General features: G+C 48.6%; 1 protein-coding gene across 1 annotated transcript in view; it reads right to left on the bottom strand.

The window, feature by feature from the left end:
- Positions 1-1,448: 1,448 nt before the first annotated feature.
- Positions 1,449-20,484, bottom strand: part of ZNF831 (zinc finger protein 831) — a gene marked incomplete at its 5' end in the record, with an annotated part of 56,279 nt that continues 37,243 nt past the window's right edge. The window contains 2 exons of the mRNA XM_084887245.1: positions 1,449-6,512; positions 6,878-7,029. Coding sequence (XP_084743371.1) covers positions 5,637-6,512; positions 6,878-7,029 — 1,028 coding nt within the window. The 3' untranslated portion in view covers positions 1,449-5,636. The remainder of the gene's footprint in view (positions 6,513-6,877; positions 7,030-20,484) is intronic.

The raw sequence follows: 20,484 nt of genomic DNA on the forward strand, positions 1-20,484 counted from the left end.
ACAGCTGGAAACAAAGATCTTGCCCCACAGAGAAAGTCCTTCTGTGTTCACAGTCCAAAGACCAAGAGGCTGTCACGACTAAGCAAAATGGACAGTCACTCTCTGTGGTTGTTAGTAAAGCCAAATCCATTTGCTGTGTATTCAAAAGTATGAAGCAGGTCTTTCAGTAGAATTAATGGCACTGCTTGTGATTGAGTGTGAATCCCTAATGATGCTTTCCTGTACATCATTTTGTTCTTACCAACTAGCCAACAAAACACCAAAACAAAAATGTAGATACTTATGCAACAAGACATTATATGATTAATCATTTGAGACCAAAACATGCAATAATCCTTTGATTTGAAATATTATTAACTCAACTGTGCTGTTTGGCTGAAGAAAGTTATCTGATAAACCTACAATTCTACTTGTAGAGTTACTAGTTCTATTGCTTCAGAGGGAAATGAGGAGAGAGCTGTGCTTAACAGAAATTAGACTAACTAGAGAAACTAACAAGGTATGTACCTTTCAAATTCACTCAATGTTTCCCAAGTGTGGGGATGTACAACTGGCAGTATAAAGACGATGTTTGGTACATGGATAAATGAGTCTTAATCATTTTATTTTACTTTAATGCATATCAGAAAATATACATAACTATTAAATTAAGACTTTATTATTGCCCTAAATAAATTAAGATTTTATTTAGCACAATAGTAGCTTCTTTAAGACAGTGATGATTTGAATTAAAGTATTAAGCAAATAATAGACCCAAAAGTGGACACATATGGAAAAAAAAAAAAAAAAAAAAAAAACACAGACATTAAAATGGTTCTCAAATGGCTGAAGTTTGGAAATAATGGATTAATTTATTACTATTAGAGTTTGATGAGTTGGCAAAAATGCTATTAGATCCATGAATTAGTATATCTGTTTCTTCCATGTTATCACCCCCACTTTTTCTCCCTATGTTGTGTCTCCATTGACTTCAAGAGGTATAGACAAAGAATAGTATTCTACTGCTATGTAAAATAAGTCTACTTATCCTTACAAAGACTGCAGGAGTTCTCTTCATAGGAGATATTGTTTTGAATTAGGATGTTTTTCTCTGTTAATGAATAATATTAAATATCAAGAGACATCAACTCTAAGGGGGTAAGTTTTGGAATAATGCACTGTGGATAGTGCCCTCATGTGGCTTCAAAGTTTAGCTACATTCCCAAGTTATGGAATCTAAAATATGGCAGACAATGACAAATAAGAAAAGGAAACAGCACAAGAAAGTGTGATTTTTTTGCCACTACCAAATCCTTTGGTTGAGTGGAATGGGTCACCAATATGGCAGACAGAATGGCAAGTTCTTGGGAATAATCAGACATCCAGTTCATACAAGATATTGTCTGTGGTGTGTTTGGTTAGGATGTTCACAAATCACACAAGACGTTTTCATTTTAGTTTTATTTTTATCAAAACAAAATAATTTAACCATATAAAGAAACAATCAGTAGAGTAGCAAGTTATGAACAGTTGAATGCACTCAAGATGTTGAGTCATCCTCTATGGCTCCAAGTGACAGAGACTATTTTCCCTGGTTCCTTCTCTCCCCAAGGTGAAGTGTTATACTAGAATGTTCCTTTACCTCTCCAGAATAGATCATGGATATTCCTACATAAGTACAAAGCATGGGTACAAAGAATGGTACAAACCTAGCACACAGGATTTGCTGGGACCTGATACCTAAACATAATGAGTCCTGAAATATCAGGATAAGCAATTGTGCTCAAGATGGAGAAATATAGTGTTTCAAAAGCCAAAGAGCTCCTTCACAAGAGCTATAGGAATCACAACTGATGTGAGCAAAAATACCCACACCCTCTTTGCTACAGTAGTAGGAATGTGATTGCTAGGGCCAGGCAGACCAGGGGAGATGAGCAGCCGCACATGTCATTGATTGTGACATTTTCCCTAACTACAAGAATCTGCTGCACCAGGCAAATTTTGTGTAAAATGCAAATTTCTATGCTGGGGGCTGAGGGGGAGGGGGAGAATGTGATCATTTTAAGTGAGGAATGTAAAGTCAAGAGGAAACTATGTGGTATGAGGCTGCAAATCCTGTGTCTTGCATATCCAAGACCTGGGGTCTTCATGTATTTTATTTCTGCAAGGTTGCTCCTCATCAGAGCATCATAGGAAAGAGTTTTGGAAGGAATGTTTACCTTGTCCTCAGATACTCACCATGCTGGGCAGGGTTATTTGGTTGTTTTTAAATATGTTTTTATTGATTTCAGAGAGGAATGGAGAGGGAGAGAAAGACAGAAACACAACCTGGGCATGTGTCCCAACTGGGAATCAAACCTGGTTCATGGGTTTGACATTCAACCACTGAGCCATGCCAGCCAGATTGAGCAGAGTTTTTATTCAAATTCAGAGGCACCCCTGCCCCATCTTTGTTTTTACCTCTTGGCAAATGAACCATAGGTTCTGCTTGATTGTGGACTAAAGGGATATTAGCTTATCCAGAATCTCAAAGATTCTATCTAACAGGACAGATGAGTTGTACTCCATCATGCCTTCCAACAGGAGGATTCAGGCTGTCCACCACAAACCACCTGACTATAAGAGTTCCTTAAGAGTATAGGTTGCCAAGAGTATAGGTTGCCAAACACATAAAATCTTTTTCTTCCACACCTCTAACAAGTGAGATCTGTCCATGTGTAGGTACAGTGGCAGCAATAAACCTGATGGTGAGTCTTGAACATCTTGGCTCATGGTACTTGTATACTTTGCCCCATGAAAATTGCAAAGGATTCTAAGTGTTTCTTGCCTTAGCTTGTGTCAGCATTCTTGGATTCCTTCTCTGTGGAAGAAGCTGAGGAACCAGTGGTTAAAACATTTACCTGAGGGTACAATAAAATTAATAGCACTCAGGAGAGTAGGGGCCTTGATCTTTAAAGTATGGTTGGCCCTGTTATGAAATAGATTCGTTTTTCTCTTAACCAGTACATAGCACTGGGTATAAAACTGTAGAAATGATAAATTGAGAATATTGAAATTTTATTTTCAGTAACCCAAACTGGGTTATAGGGTATTCATGTTATCCTTAAAGGTGTATTCCTAGAATTGAATTCTGCTTTAAATAAAAACAACCATAGGAAACTAAGATTTATAAAAATCAGACACTGTTGGTTGCTTTATAAAAGGATCCTTCACTAACAACAACAAAAAATCTTTACCTTAGGATGATTTTCAATAGCTAAGTCCTCTAGGGTCATTCAAAATACATTTTTAAGACATTGAAATATATCTTTGCAAAATTCATGTTGATAAAAGTAAGGTACACTTTACTTTATATCAGCCACCAGCAAAATGAGCAGCTGTGACAAAGGGTTTGTCAACCTGCTCGCCTTTATAAGAGAGACATAGGGAGTTTGAGGCTGGGATGCTGCAGCCAAAAGTGGTGGCTTGAAGAGGACAGAGCTCCCACCACCATGAGGTGCTGAGTTGGGTGCAGTCAACTAGCTAACAGCTTGGCAGCTCCCAGGAGCAGAGGATCTGGAAGGTTTTCTCACCCTGACCAGGCCTCCGGAGACAAGGTGACCAGTTCAGCCTGCAGACATGCTGTCCCCATTCACACAGTAGGGTTACGGTTTTGCTTTTCATTTCTGAATGGTGAACCAACGCTGATCAACTAGATGACTGTATCCCCAAATCTAGAACTCTGGGGCGGGGGTGGGGGGAGGGAGGGAACAGGAATAGGTGGGACATCTCTGAGCTCACATTCTCCATGGAATTGGCGGAAGGTGTTTTGGCTTTGGGCCCCCTCCCAAATATATTGGGTGAAAGACCCCTCCCCAGGGGGATCGCACCCACCCCACCAAGACCTCCTACGTGAAGACGAGGGCAGGCAGTGCGTGCATTTTCACAGGATCGGAACTCAGAGACACGTCAGCTCACCTTGTCCAACTCTCTCACTCTCGTTTGGAGAAACTTAGGCTCAGGGAGGGTATGTGCCTTCACCAAGATTTCCCAGGTGGTTAAGGGCAAAGTCAGGCCTTTGTCCTTCCTTCCTTGGCACTCAGGCCACTTTTCCAGACAGCATCGCTCATCAAGGTAGTGCAGGTAGCTCAAAGGGTAGCCATCACCACATCACTTTTGTTTGGTTCAGAAAGCACAGAAGGTAAATACCTAACCTTCTTTTCACCTCCCTCCTCATGTTTTTCTCGGATGGGCTTGACAACGCTTGAGTATTTATGAGCTCATATGAGATGACCTCGGACACGTGCTAATGTTTTCTATCAATCACCCTGAAATTGGAAAATTCACATGAAGTTCCTTGCAATGTGACCATCCTTAGTGACAGGCAAGGCCATGTTAAAGTATGCGGTAGGTGTGAGATGTCATCACACCATCTGAACTATGAGAGGGCATAGAACGTTCTTACATCAAAGTTAACACAAAAGAGCTGAGCTATAAATTTCAGATTGTACAAAATCTACCAAAAACAAGTATAAAATGTTACTGAGATGCAGCAGTGTAAGTCTCTCTAAGTTTTTTCTCTCCCATTTAAGGAGAAGAGGAAGCAGGAGTTCCGAGGCTGCGCGCTGCTATTTTGTTCTGCACTGGGGCACGTTGACTTGGAATATTGGGCAATTTTTTTCTGTGCTGTTCTGACTTGTACAATATAGAGGCTGATTTAATTTGACAGCAAAGTAACACTAAGCCCCCAAAATAAAATTACTGAGATGTACAACAGCATCAAAACTCCAATTAGTTTTGTATCCTTGAAGCCTCGGGAGGAAACGAAAAGGCTCCGTCACGATGAGCAGGCAGGGGCGAAGCGCAGAGATCACGAAATGTAACCCTCTGATTGAAAGGGCTCAGCGCACAATATGACACAGAGAACCGGAGGAAAATAAGTGGGTTTTCTCCCTCAAAATAATTAGTCAATACAACGTTCCTTTGCAAGAGTTGGAAAAACCAAGGTTTCAGAGGTCTCGACAGAAAAGGCACCAGGCACCAGACAGTACATGCTTGTGTCGCTGACTCATACATAAACATTAGCCATTGAGCGACATTGAAGAATAATCAGCATTTCACCGGATCACAAGTTTTAAAATATATTTACAACTTCCGAGGAAGAGGAGGAGAATTATTCTGACCAAACTTCAGTATTTTAATGAATCTGAATTTTGTCTCCAGAACGAACAGAAGTAATTTGGTGCCAAATTCATCCCCTAGTTAACAGCTCAGGTGCTTACCCTCAGTTACTAATAAGGACATTGTTGCCTTGACTCTGTGGGGTGTACTCGTTGATACTCATGGCTTTCGTGGTCAATGCCATTTTACGGAGGAGCAGTGAGGACTGAGGCAGAGAGTACCTGGGAGTCCAGCCACAGTCGCCGTGTGCCAAGCGGTCACAGCCACCTTTGGCTTTCCTGGCACCTGTGGATACCGGCGGGGCGTGCCCAGGGGGTCTGGGAAGGCTGAGGCTGAGTCAGGGGTTTGGAGTTGGTTGGGGATGACTTGGAAAGAACCCAAAATGGCTTTCCCAATCTTTAGGTGCTTCTAGACAAGGGTCCAGGAGCCGGCCAGCTCGACAGCATTCACAGGAAGCAGGGCCAGTGTCCGACCGCAGACGCCCTCTGCCCGGGCCTTCAGATCTCTATCACCAGCCGGTCTTCATCGTCGCTGCTGGTGTCGCTGAACTCCACGCGCGTCTGCTTCCTCATTCCTCCCAAACTCCTCTTCTTGATGGTTTTCAAAGAGGCTTCCTGGACGCCCATAGGCTGCCCTGGCGTCGAGGGAACCACATCAGCCTTCAGAGCCACTAATCCCGATTCCCGAATTTCCTCAGTGTCCTTTCCTCCCGGAGGGCGGGGGCCCAGCACTGTCCCGCTCTCTGACGCACGTCCCGGAGGGCACGTTCCTTCCTCCTGCCCCTCAGGGGGCAGGTGTGCCTCGGGCCTCCCTTCCTCTTGGTGTGAACTGGTTGGTGCTGGCCCTGAAGCTGGTGTGGCAGGATGAGCTTTTCCAGGTGGCCTCGATGGAACCAAACCTGAAAGTCTTGGCGCAGGGGAAGGCTTCCCTGGCCAGAGGGACAGAGACGTGCGGGGGGCGATAGATTTGCTGTCCAGGGAGCTCTGTGTCCGAGGCTCCCCTGCAGCTTGGCCATGGCCTTGTGGCTCTGCACTGGGAGCTCCCGGGGTGGTGTGACCTCCTTCGGACCCCAGAGAAGTACCAACGGCAGCCACAGAGGTAGCAGTGTCATGGCGGGGAGAGCTTCCTTTGGACTCAATGGATAAAGGCTCTTGAGCATCCAAGAAAGCGGGCAGTCTGGGACCTGCCGAGATCTGGTCCTGGGAAGACAGCAGCTGAGCCTCAAGCAGCCCCAGAGGGAGATCTTCGCCGTAGGAGGGAAGGCTGTGGTCACCCACGTGCATGCGGGAGTCGGGTGGTAGGACCAGTGCTGACCCCGCCACGGCGTTCTGAGGACAGCGGTCACCACACTCACCGGCAGAGGTTATAACATCCTGAACGGTGCAAAGGGAAGCAGATGGGGGAAAAGGTTAATTGGTACAAGAAACGTGTGGTCAGAAACATGGTCCTCAATGAAACAAGGGCTTGAGTCCTTAATGATTCTTTACTGAGCACGAACTTCAATATCATATCTTCAATTGGTTTCCATTAATAACTAATTGGGGCATTAAGTTGAGTCAAGTTCCCTGTTGACACAAAATCGCCTGACGAGACTGCCCCGTGTTTCTGTCTGGCTTTGTGAAAATGTAAACCCCTCAACTACCCCACCAGTCCTGAGCCCACTGAGCCCCAACAAAGACAGGAGAGCCATAACCACAGACAACGTACAGACAGCAACAGCCGAAGTCGGAATTCCCACCTGCACGGTCCAGGTGTCTCTGTCCCTCACAGCCCTCGGACTTGTGCTGGGAGAGCTGCCTCCTGAGGTTGGTCTCCAGTCCTTCTCTCTGTTCCCACAACCAAGAGGCGATGCTGAGGTGGCACAAGATGACTCCCCTTGCAGGCTTAGCCCTAAACGTGGAAGGCACATGTACATACACCTGAAATTATTAAGTCAGCAGGTGGTCATTTCCTAGTTTGCCTGTGCCTTCAAGACCAGCTCTGAGCTCAGAAGCCCTCATCTCACACTGGGAAAGTGATGTCCCTTGAACCAATTCCCGCCATCTATTAAAGTGTCTCCTGTTCTGCTAAGGTGAGCGGGAAGGGGGCAAACCAATTCCCAAAGACAGGACAATCCCTAAACCTTCCGTGTGGCTTTGCACCAGAGTCCTCTTCCATCTGTGCGTCTCAGATTGAGTTCTCTGGCCCTAGAGCCAAAGCGGAGAGTAGGAAACTCCTCCTGTCACTTGTGAGGCCTCAGAGCACGGGGCAGCTGGGGTGAGGCTGGTCTTGTGTTGCTGTTGCTTTGTGGGGGTGACTGATTTAGGGGTTTGAGGGGGGACAAAGTACGACCTTCACAACATCCACAAAACAGCCTCCCCAGGAATGCAGGCCCAGATCTCAGGGAAGGCAGAGCCCGTCTTGAGTTAAGATGAGAAAAACATTCTAGAATTGCTGTGTCACAGAGAAAGCATTAGGCCCTATTTAAAAGTTGCTTTTATGTTGATGAAAGCTGCAAATGCACAGACTTTTAAAAAGTCAAACCTTTCTACTTATTAAGAAAAACAACAGCACCTGTCCACCCACTCCTCTTCACCTACCAGATCCTGTTAATGTGTCTCCTGTCCTCCCACAAACACTCAGAGCACCATTTCTCGGTTTGTTTTTTGTTGTTTTTATTTTATTCCCAGTGTGTGACTTCTGTGAGGGACTAGGAAGAGCACACCTTCTCCACAGCCCTCATCGCCCGCAGGCATGCACAGACCCACCGCTCTCTCCTCAGCAGTGCCATCACCGCTGTGGCCATCTGGCTAGAAAGTGGACAGTCTCCATGCTGTGCTGGGGACTTCGCTGTCCGCACCAGAGCCTTGCGTGTGCTGGGAGCAACTGCCTTTATTACCCACAGGGTGTTCCCTGGAGTCAGTTTTTTTCTTTTGCTGAGTTTTCTATAAACTTTTTACTAAAATCACCCTCCAACCTCCTTCCCAATGGTCTAAAGTTTCATTTTCTTAGATCTCTCATGAGACTTTTCTCCTTTTTTTAAGCTTTTTTTTTTTTTTTTTTTAATGTATTGAATGTATTGGGTTGACACTGGTTAATAAGATTATATATTCCAAGTGTTAATTCTCTAATACATCATCTGTGTATTGTGTGTTCAGCACCCAAGGTCACATGACCTTCTATCACCACTTGTCCCCTCTCCCCTCTTCCACCTCCACCGCCTCCCTGTCCCGCTGGTCATCGCTGTGCAGGCAGGAAGGTCACGAGTGGCGTTCTCCAGGTTGATACGGACCAGCACCACTCAGGAAACCTTCTGACCTGCGCCTGGGCTGCAGCTCCAGGCCCCACTCGAGGCTGTGCCCCGGACCTCCCTCTACCCCCATCTTTGGATCCCAGGCCCCGGCAGTTCTTTTGGTTTACTTTCTTGCTTCCCTAACCCAAAACTCCAGGTAGCTTCCTGAGGAAGGGTGAGTGAGAGGAAATGGTGACACCTTCCCCGGCTGCTTGTGGGAGGAGAACATTCGAACTGGGATGCATTCTCCTTCCAGCGGGCGCCGGGCTGGCTCCGTCCCGGACTGAGAAGTCTGCAGTTCGGTTCGGGACCCTGTGGGTGAGGCTTTTGTTGTTTTCTCTCTGAGAAGGCCTGGCTTCTTCCTTTTCTGGGTATCACTCCGTCCTGTCTACTTTCCTGCATTGTCTGGGCACTCGGTGCAGCCTTTTGATCTGAATCACATCCTTCAGTCTCAGAAACACACATTGTGTTTGATTTTCCCCTCATGTCTTCCTTTCACGCTCTGTATAAGGCTATTGGGCCTCTTGATCTAAGCCTCAATTTTTCTTATCTTTTCTCTTCTATTTCCTATTCTTTTCTTTCATTTTACTTTTGGAGAATTCTTTTGATTTTCTATCCCAACTCATACTGTCTATTTCTGCTATCATGCTTTTCATTCCTAAGAGCCACTATTAGTACTAACCATTATCATTCCTCCTTTGTGGCATTCTGCTATTATTTCGTGGCTCCAACATCTTCTCTTACTGGCTCTGTTATATGAATAATGGTTTGTTGATGTTGGTGAAGTTTGTCTCTCCTTACATACACTCCCTTTCTTCCAAACTCCTTTGCTTCTGTTTGCTTTGTCTGTGTTGTGTGTGTGTGTGTGTGTATGTGTGTGTGTGTGTTTTCCATAGTTAAAGATTTGGCTGGAATATCAGCAATTGTAACGATCCATCCATGTTCACCAAGTAGGCATGTGCAAGATGATTGGACACTCCTTACGAGTGCAGTCCGTCCCCAGGGCCTCCCTGCGTGGTACTGACTGCCCGGTGGAAGCGGCAAAGCCTGGCATCATTCTCTGGTCCCCACAGGCCTGGTCGGCACACACGGACTCAGCCTCCTGCTGGGAGGCACAGCCAGGCTGTCCGCACTGGAGCCCAAACTGGGACTGAGAGTCTGGGGACCGGCAGGCAGGGTCAGCCCTTTGGTTGAACCCTCTGTTTTCAATGTGGCACCCCACTCCCCGCTCCAATGACTGTGCCCCGTGCCCCCGCCATGTCAGACCCGCTTCAGGACTGAGCCCCAGCACTCTGCCGAGCAGAGCGAGGGGGACTGTGCTGTGGGAAGGGGGGTGGAGATTTGGGGAGGGGGCTCCTGGACTGTGGATTTTGGAGTTTTGAGGTGTGTCTGGCTCCCTCGGGACTGCTGTCCCGCTGAGTCCGTGGCCTGGCCCCGCCCTGGGGCTGCCTCCTCTGTCACTTTGTCCTCAGAGGTGGTGCCACAGACACAGTCCTTCCTGACCCCCCGGGTTGTCGGGAAAGTGGAGCCAAATGAAGGTGTTCTGTCCCCATCTTATACCAACAGGACAGACTGACTTCTTCCATCTCAGGGGCTTGTCGCCAGGTCCCTGCTGCCCTAATCCCGAACAAAGCAGCTTGAAGGTCAGTGAAAAGGACAACAGTTTGGGGACGGACGCCATGGCCTCTCCTGGAGCACAACCTCACGTGGGCTCCTGTGCATGGGGTGTCCGATGGCACAGACAGGCCTTCGTCATGCCACCCATTTTCTCAACACCCACCTCCCTGTCCCTCCCACGCCTGCTGTCCCCTCCTTCCTGGGGAGTCCGAGAGCTGGCCCAGGGGCCTGGCCTTGGAGCCTCTGACCCAACGGGGAGAAACCAAGGGAGCGAAGTGGAGGATGAGATCGCTTCCGGTTGGCAGGGTCGTGAAGAACATAAGCCCCAGAGCCTCCTGCGGTGAGCAGGAGGCTGGCGGGAGCCGCTGAGTGTGAACAGGGAGGCAGGGGCCTGGCTATGGTGGGAGGAAGGGAGCACCTCCCATGCCTAAAGCTGCAGAGAGGTGGTGCCTGCCATGGAAATGAGGGTGAGGGGGACCCCCAGAGGCCGCTCCAGACCTGGAGGAGCAAACCAGGCAGGGCCTGATGGGCAGCCAGGTGGAAGGAGGGTGCTGAGTGAGGCGGGGCCCAGGTAAGGGGGGAGCCCAGGGGCGCAAGTCTTGTGGGTGCGGGCAGGTGCTGGGGAGGGGCCGGGTCTGTTACGGTGAAGAAGTAGCTTGGCAGCAGGATGCCACAGCTTCTAAGATGCAGGCGGCTCCTGTTCAGAGACTACTTTTCCGGGAGAGGAGAGCAGAGCGGGAAAACCATTTTCAGGGTTACCGGTGGGATGGAGTCAGATGGGAAGGCTTGGTTGGGGCAGAAGTCAAACAGATGGAAGTGGATGATGGAAGACAGTTTCATTGCCACCCAGGAAAAGTCACCAAAAGATAATAACGATGATAAATGTTTCACTAGCCCCACGGTTTACCAAGCGCCTCCTCTCCTTCTAAGTGGATTAAGCTGTGTCTCCACATTGACAAAACAACAGACAATTCATTCGATTCAATGAAGTAAAACCAATTAGCGAGAGGAAATAATCAGATTGGTCAAATGTCTCCTCGGCTGCGTGTGTGGGCCTTTCGGCCGGACGGAAAGGCCAAGTGCGCGTCTGACCAATCACTTCTGACTCACCTGGGCGCGAGGGGGACAGAGCCGTTGATTTAATTTGCTTCTGACCTACAGTCTGGGGAGAAAAGTGAGTTATCGCTAATAATTGTGGGGGGAAAGGCCTAGATAATGTCACCGAAGTGTGGTAAACAGATTTGGGCTCTTGAAGCAGGACGCTAACTGGCTCTGAAAGGAACGGCTCTTTCCAGGAGGGACGGGCCCGGGTAAGGCACGTGGGTTTCCACATCACTCAGGAGCCTGTCCTCCATGTGAAGAAATTTCGGATTCTTTCATCCCCATGAAGTTTCAGAAACTCCAACACGCTCACACAGTTATGTGAATCTTATTAGAAAGCCATCGCTCATCACAGCTCCTCTGCCCTCCTGCCCTCCCCCTGATTAAAGCTGCGTTTTTAATAATTTTCCTCAGAAATAATTGCCCAACCATGTTTGGAGAGGCAGAGACCGCGAAGAGCATCATAGCACACTTAAACTTAGCCTCCTGAAAAGGCTTCCAAGAAACTGCACAACAATGAGAAAGAAAACAGAGTAAAGAAACAACAGGACAGAGCTTCCAACATGGCTTAGACATCTCTCACGACCAATCTGCTCCCGCTGTCTAACCTTAGGCCTAATGAAAATGCTAATAGACACATTACTCTAACATCGTTCTCTGAAAACTAGAGGCCCGGTGCATGAAATTTGTGCACTGGACGGGGGTTGGGTGTGAGGGAAAGGGGGAAATATCCCTCAGCCTGGCCTGCACCCTCTCACAGTCCAGGACCCCTCGCTCCTCACTGCCCACCTGCTTGCTGCTCCTTAGAGCTACCACAGAAGCAAGAGAGGCTCCAGCCACCACCACTGCGCTCACCATCCATGAGCCTGGCTTCTGACTGAGCGGTGCTCCCCTGTTGGAGCCCACAGACCACCAGGGCCCGCTCCTGCATTGAGCATCAGCTCCAGCGTTGAGTGTCTACCCCCTGGGGGTTAGTGTGCATCATAGCGACCAATTGTTTTGGTCATTCTGTCGTAACAAACTTCGGCTTTTATTATATATTATAGATGGAAGTAATTGGATGCAGTTCTTCTGGTTGCCCCAGTGCACCAAGAGCTCCATTGACTGGGAGTCCAAAATACTGCAGTCTAAGGAAGGGATAGAAATGAGCCCACCATGTCGGCCTTCAAAGCAAACTCTAAGCAGAAACAAGAATGTGACATAATCGCCGGTTAACTGATCTCAGATGAAACGGTCTCGCAGTGTCCCTGACATTGGATGCACAGGCTGCTGGCAAATATAATTTGCAATTACTTAAGGAGAGCTGAGCAGAACTCTCAAAGTCATCATTGTGTGGGCTGTGACTTCCTCATTTATTCAAAAGTTTGTTAGACCCATTTTTTTTAATCCATATTTTTGGAGCCCGTACTATTGTCTCTAAATATATCTTGAGCCCATGTTTATTGAGTATTGAGCACAGCGAATATTCTGTGCTAAGAATGATACTGAGGGCAGGTGATGTGTCCAGGGGCAAATGCGACAGTCACCCACATGGAAATTACAGTCAAATGGAAGAGAAATTCAGTCATCACATAATTACACAAAAATTTCACCAAGCATGCCCTGGCCATGTGTCTCAGTTAGTGGAGTGGCGACCTGTGCATTGACAGGTTGATTCCCAGTGTGGGGCATGAAGGATGCAGCCTATCAGTTGTTCTGCTGGCACATCAATGTCTCTCTCTCTCTTTCTCTCTCTCTCTAAATTAATAAAAATATATTTTTAAAAAACCTTTCACCAAGCAAATGCAGTAAATGCTTATGAGAGGTGACCTGTATGATGGGCATGAGTAAAATCCCACATTCTGACATTGTCCTTGCTTGGGCAGGTTTTCTCTCTAATTAGTTGATATAATTAATTCATGTAATTATTTAAGCAATATATATTTTTAAGTTTCTGTTGCATCCAAACATTGCACTAAACTGTTTTGGAAGTAAATTCATTTGTTTCTTCAACCCTATTACAATTTTTGTTTACAAGTTTCTATGGGGGGAAATAAATATTTGGCTGAAAAGGACGGAGGAGAGAGTCTCCATTCCTCTCCGGCAGGGCCTGGGGTCCTCCATCGCCATCAGAGAAGGGTCTGAAGTCAGCAGGGCCTGGACAGAGGGGGCTGGGAGAGAACAGAAACCCTGCTTATCCAGTGCTGTTCAGGTCCTTGGCACCGCCCTCCTGCAATCTGCTGAAAGTTTGCCTCCACGGAATCACGCATGCACGGGCCTTTTAGTTCAGAAACTGCTTTTCTTGGTGGTTTCCATCTCTTTTCTATTTCTTTGGTGAAAGGCACCGGACAAGAACCCTTCCCACACAGGAGTCCTCCGCTAACCACACGGAAGGTGAATGGGAGCTCCAGACCTCGCTCTAAGTTAAAGCTGCCATTGTGCTCAGACAACACGCGTGTGACGTTAGTACACGGAGCAGAAGCAGGACGGTGGGGTCTCGGGAGGAAAAAGAAGGGGACAAAAGAGACACACAAGGCCGGGTCTGCCCAGCCGTCTGCCTCTGGTTCCGGGATCTGACGTTTCTGCTGCTAAATGAGAAGCCTGTCTGTGGGGCTCTTCCTGGGGATGTAATTGATACACCCCAACAGTGTCTCATCTTTCCTCAAGATTTACACCTCAAAATGAAGGAGAAATTATTCTGTTTCGGCAATTTCAGCGCACTATGACTCAACTAATAGCTTTGGGAAGAGAATTAATACTTCTCCATTAATTCTAATGAGAGCAGAGGTAGGACAGCCATTAGCTCCTGTCAGAGGAGAGAGAAGGCCGAGGGGGGAAGCCGGAGAGACCCCTGGGCACCCCTGACCCAGGAGTCTGGAGAGAACAGGGGGCGGAGCCGAGCTCCCTAAACACAAAGAAAACCCCTGGAGGGAATGCTGGGAAAGGCCACCCACTGACCCAGGCTGCCTGGGGATGTGAGACAGCACCTTTCAGCTGGAACAGGGCACCAGGAGCGCCTCCACTTCCTGTTCCCCAGGTGAAACGGTTTGATCACTGTCTCCTCTCAGAGGTTCCCCCAAACTCAGCGGCTAGACCATCCAGCCATTTATACTCGGGCCTGTCACATGCAAGGTGCATGAAGGAGAAAGGAGCTGTAGGTTACCATAGATGGGATGACCTATTTGTGCAAAAATATAAACTAAAAAGACATCTGCAAGGCAAATGATGAACAGCATAGACTGATGAACAAGAACAGACCCAGAGACAAGGAGGCATGGGTCAGGCTGTCGGAGCTCAGAGGGAGGTTAGGGAGGGTGGGGATAAAAGGGAGAGATCAACCAAAGGACTTGTGTGCACGCATATGAGCCTAACCAGTGGCCAAGGACAATATCGGGGTGGGGGCATGAGTGGGGAGGGGTGTGGGATTGGAATGGGGGGTTGAGGACAAATATGTGATACCTTAATAAATAAAGAAAATTTTTAAAAAGGCATCTGTTCACATCTGCATGTCCATGTGGGAAGCTGTGAGAGACACGGCCTCCCCCGCCTGAGGCCGGAGGCCCGGCTGCCGCTCGGCTTGGACAGGCCAGGTGGCACCGAGCATGGCGCTGTGGTGATGGTTCGGAAGAGAAACAAGAGCAGAGCAACAGCACGGGCGCCAGGATCGCCAGGTAGGGCTCCCGGCACCCGCAGCCGCATCCCCCCGCCCGCCCGGGAGCCCGCTCCTGGGAGGGGAGTCGTGTCTGTAACAAAAGTTTAGTTTCTCAGGAAGAGAAAAGTTGAGTCACAAACACAAGAGGAAAATGTATTTTTCCATCTTTAACCAAAGCTGAAGTACTTCTGTACCATCCTGATTTTTTTTTCGTGAGCTTTTGCCTCTTCCGAGTAATCATGTCCCATCTCTTTTCTCAGAAACCACTTTTCCCCGTGGTTCGAGTCCCTCTGCATTTCCCTAATGAAGGCAATCAGCCTGAGAACACTCCACTTACCACTCTCCCCAAAAACACACTTAGTGGGAGAGCAGGCTGAAACCTTTCAGTAAGCCGAGCCTCTAATCACGCTCTGACAATAAGAGCATGCCCTGGAAAAGGACAGATTGCGGGGAAGCAGGAGCACTGCAGAAAAACACAAAAAACAGCCCCAAAAGCTGCTCATGTTCCTTGAATTATTTAGTGCCAAAGCTGAATAGAGAACTTACTTTATGGATCATTACTTTCAAACTTTCTTAACTCTAAATGAAAATGATGGAGAGAAGAAGTTCAGGCTTTGGAATATAATTGATGTGTTTAAGCAATTGCCTCATCATTTCTGAAGATTTACATCCAGAGAAGGAGGTGTTATCCCATTTCAGCAATCCTGTAAGCAATATTACCGAACTAATGGCTTCGCGAGGAGAAGCTCCCATTAATTCTGACAGGGAGATTGCGAGCAGAGCCATTACCGCGAGGCAGAGGCGTGGAGGGCGTTGGTGGCGGAGGGGACTCTGGAGTTCAGGCTGCCGCTCCTCTTTCTCTGCCAAAGACATCGCGGGTGATTTGTGACAGAGAAGGGGGCGAGAGAAATACCAAGGGACCCTCCCCAGCACCTGTCCCAGCTCACTGGTGACAGACTAACAGCTTGATCTCCAAAGAAAGGGAGAAACTCCCATCTACTGAGTTTCAGAGAATTACATCCACGCCCTCACGTGGTATTTACCTCGTCAACATGATCTGTGAACCTTTCATCTCAGAGACAACCTGTCAGAAGCTCTGTTCAGCTTGCCATGTCTTCCCTGGGCGTGTGTGATCCCCAGGGGCCTTCCCTGAGCTGGGTTGGGGGCGGGGGCTCCAGGTAACGCATTTCAGTCACTTAAAAGTTGAGTTTTGTACAGAACTTAGAAGGAGAGCTGCTGGAGGGGAAGGGAGGAAATGAGACCAGGAGAGAGGAGAGGGGCCGCCCTCGCCCTGGAAAGAGCGTGGGCTTATTGATGATGAGCGGCTCAGAGCTACCTCGCTGATGGTGTGTACGCGGAGCTGAAGAGACAGAAATTAGGACATAATTGCACGGTGATTAGCATTGTGGTAAATGCCACCAAGGAGATGAGCTGTGACTCACGCCTCAGGTAATCTGGCTCGAGAGTCGGATGTGACCTGCCTGAGTAATCCCTAAATGTCACCTCTCGGAGCCGGCGGAGGAGGGTGACTCAGAGGCCCCGCCTGGCTCTTCGGAGAAAAGGTAGCTGAACGAGCCATCAGAGGGACAGCAAATGGCACTGATCACAGTCTAACTGCAGAGCAGAGCCTTGCTCCCCCCCCCCCCCCCCCCCCCCGGCGCAATTTCTGGAAGTTTGTCTCTTCTGAGTAATCACGGTTTATGTCAAAAATGACTTTCTTCCCGGTACCTCGTGTCTTTTCTGCCTCTCTGATGAAAGGCAATCAATCTGAGATTTCACTCCCAGAGAGTTCTTTGTCCCTGAAAAACATTTCGTGGAAAACCATGTTTGAAAATCAATCTCCACTTAAAAGTTTCCTCCCAGAGCACGCACCTGAGGTTTAGAGAGCAGAGCAGGCAGGGGGCAAAGGGGAAGGAGACACAGTTATTGAAAATACCATTTGAAGCCCAGAATGCCAGGATGGAAACCAAGAGCCTCTGCCTTGTGAACGACCCTTTTCCCTGCTCCTCCTTATTAAAGGGGTCTGCACAACGGAGGCCTCGGAGAGGGCTCGTTTCCCCTCCGGATTTGCATCCTTAAAAAATAAGGAATTGGTCCATTTCGATGATACTAGCTGGAAAGAAAGATCTTCCCTTCTCTCCGTCATTGATCCTGAGAAGGGAAACAAACTCATTTCAGACAAAGACTGAGGAAGACAGCAAAGGAGGAGGTGGCCTCATCGATTCTGATCCCCGTCACCCCGGGACCCCAGTCCTGGTCTTCCCTCAGGCCCCAGGGGCAGGCGGCCCGGCCTGATGGGACCAGAAGCCCAGGAAAAGGCTGAGGGAACAATCTGACTTCACTGCATGTCCAATCTCCGTGCGGCACTTAGTTTTCTTACTTCTCTTCGCTTTTTTTTTTTTTTAAGGAAAGGCAAGTGTTTGGCAAGCTGAACCTCTCTCCCACTCAGATACTTCTTCTAAACCACACCGAAGACCAGTGCTAAACATTCCCTGAACAGGCACGGCATCCAATAGCGTTTCTTAAAAACTATTCAGGAGCCGGGGGCTGATGCAAAAAGGGGGAGAATAAAAGCAGCCTCAACTTCGCTATAGAAACGTTTTGTACCCACATTTACTCAGGAATGCATGCTTTCGGGCTGGTTTTAGAAACGTGGCTTTTTCTTAATAATGAAAGAAACTGGTCGGGCAGGCCATGCTGACGTTGAAATACTTTCAACCTGGTTCATCGCAGCTGAAGGTTTCCATCTCACAAGAACGAGAGAGTACTTCGCGCCCACACCCCGGCGCAATGAGACTCAGTGCTTCTGAGCAAAAGCCTCCCTCTGGCTCCTCGGGGTCCTGACAGGACATGGAGGGGCGGTCATGACCACGGCGGGCAGGGCCGAGCTCCAGGGTGAAGGTGCAGGAAGGCTTGCACTCGGCTGCCTGTGCCTGCCCCTGGGAGCAGAAGGAAGGGGAAGAGGAGCAGTAAGAAGAGATGAGCCGGCTCCTGAGGACCATGCAGACACGCCCTGTCCTCCCAGCTTTAGAGCTCCCACCTTTAAGCTGTGAGACTTCAGTGCCGGGCTTTCTGCCCTCCAGAAACCACCTTCCAGCCTAAGAGCAGCAAGCTGACCTTCTAAATGTGAGCAGGTTGCTTACTGCCCCAGAAGTCATTTTGATCTTCCCACACTAATTAAGAAATCTTATTTCTGCTGAAACCGGTTTGGCTCAGTAGATAGAGAGTCAGCCTGCAGACTGAGAGGTCCCAGGTTCGATTCCGGTCGAGGGCATGTACCTTTGTTGCAGGCACATCCCCAATAGAGGGTGTGCAGGAGGCAGCTGATCGATGATTCTCTCTCATCGATGTTTCTAGCTCTCTATCCCTCTCTTCCTCTCTATAAAAAATCAATTATATATATATATATATATATATATATATATATATATATATATATAAATCTTATTTCTAAAAACAAAAAGGGCAGTCACGGAGATACTAGGATCCTTCAGAAAGCCATGCTGTGTGGCACTTCACAAACCCCCCTCGCCCCTGGAGACTTCTGGTTCACCGCATACATGGAGCTGCTTTGCCATCCTAAAGCACGGGGAACAGGAAACCTGTGGCCTAGCAGGAAAGGGAAGGTGCCCCTCAGGTCTCATCTGGAAAAGGCTATACTCAATGCCAGGCCCTCTGAAAATTGCCCCTGGGGTGGGGCAGAGGTGGAGTGGGGGATGAGGCTGGAGGTAGTCATACCATCCCTCATGGCCATCCCACCTGGTCATTTCCCAAGTGAAAGGCAGCGCGGTCCATACATTTCCCTGTCTGGCCTCAGTGCCAGTAGAAAGAAACGACAACTCCATCAAGTATGGAAAACTAAGGTCCAATAAAAAGAGATTACAGAGAAAGAAGAAGAAAAAAAAAAAAAAAACCTTAAACAATGTATTTGGGAACTTTTCTTGATTTCTGTTTAAAAATATGTTATTTACTAAATTCGGATCAGAAAGAAAAAAAAAAGTACCCAGCTCAAATGATCATGCAGTAAACTAGCATAATGGCTTTAAAACAACGTCGTTTATACTGCTTCTGAGGATGCTGGCGGGAAAATGGCGAGACGGTTGCGAGGGCGTCCATTGGAGTGAGGCCTGCACACAGGGGAGGGGGTCCTAGGAGGTTCCCCTCGCGGAGCTTCCAGAACACGGAGGGGAGTCAGTGTGCAAGGCGGGGGGGGGGGGGGGGAAGCGGGGTGACCTGAGCCCCCGAGGACGGGGTGGTGCACCGCTGCGGCCCGCCAGGGAGACAAAGGGCTCTGATTACAGCATCGCCAGGCTTTCTCTCCTCAGGGGGCCTCAGCTTCTGTCTACGCAAAAGTAACCTTCACACTGTCTTTTGAGAGTGATGAGTCTGTATTCCATCCAACTTTTCTCTCGGATAGGAAAGCCAGGCTCTCCCTTTTTCTTGCCAAATGCCCCCGCCCTGTGCCAACTGAGCGACCACCAGCTTCTTCTCCGTCATTGCCATCCGGGGAGGCGCCGTCCAGCTGGGCTGGAGAGGGCGAGGGCAGGACCAGCACGAGGGCAGCAGTGAGCTCTGAGCCAGGACAGCAGCACCAGGTGCGATGCCTACGGGACACTCTGCACTACGTCATGACCTCTCTGTAAATCTAAAGCTGTTTTAGAATAAAGTTTGTTTAAACCAGGGATGTGGAACCGTTTTTTCTGCCGAGGGCCATTTGGATATTTATAACATCGCTAGAGGCCCGGTGCAGCACATTCATGAGGGGGTTCTCGGGAGGGGGGTCTCACAGTCTGGGAGCCCTCAGGGGAGGTCCAACTGATGGCAGGAGCGGGCCTGGGCCACAGTGGGACATCCTTAGCGCTGTGCTCTCCAGCAGTCAGCCTGGCTTGTAGCTGAGTGGCATCCCCTCTGTGGGAGCACACTGACCACCAGGGGGCAGCTCCTGTGTTGAGCATCTTCCCCCTGGTGGTCAGTGCATGTCATCGCAACTGGTAGTTCAGTCAATTTGCATATTAGCCTTTTATTATATAGGATTCGTGGGCCATACATAGTTATCAACTTAAAAATTAGCCTGCTGCATTTAGTCAAAAATTTAATGAACTCACCCCTCCTAATGCCTTGGCAGGGCCAGACTGATGGTTCCATGGCCCTATCTGGCCAGGCGGAGGTCCCCACCCTAGTAAACAAAGAGAAGCCATGTGCGAGGGGCTCTTTGGAAGGCTGTGCACACTTCAGCCTCCTGGGCAGCACTCTGTGGGAAAGGCGGTGGTCTTTCACTCCCATTGCTGCGAGTGTCTCTAAAATTATACGAAATCTGAAAACCTTCTGAAGCCCACACTCTCTCCCTTACACCCTCATTGTGCAGCTCCTCTAAGGCATGCCGGTGAGCCTGTCTTCCCTGCCTCAGTGAGTTCTGTGCCTCCGAGTGGTAAAGAAATCATCCAGTCTCACTTCCATACAGAGGCCATGTGACCTGCGGAGGTCTGCCCTCCCCGGGCCTCAGTGTCCTCATCTGTGCAATGGGAGGAATCTGCTAGTGCTGCCTTATCATCATCGTGACATGCTCTTGTCTTCATCACATATATGTGAGCTGTGCCTGTCTTCCTTCAGCTAGAACAGCAGCTCCATAAGGGAGGAGACCTGCTCAGTCTTGAGCATCATAATTTTTCTGGAGCCTCAAACACTCTAGGTAGCACATAATAGATGCTCAAGAAAGACCCGCTGT

This window comes from Pipistrellus hanaki (assembly GCF_964339955.1).
Source record: "Pipistrellus hanaki genome assembly, chromosome: 6".
Lineage (NCBI taxonomy): Eukaryota > Metazoa > Chordata > Mammalia > Chiroptera > Vespertilionidae > Pipistrellus > Pipistrellus hanaki.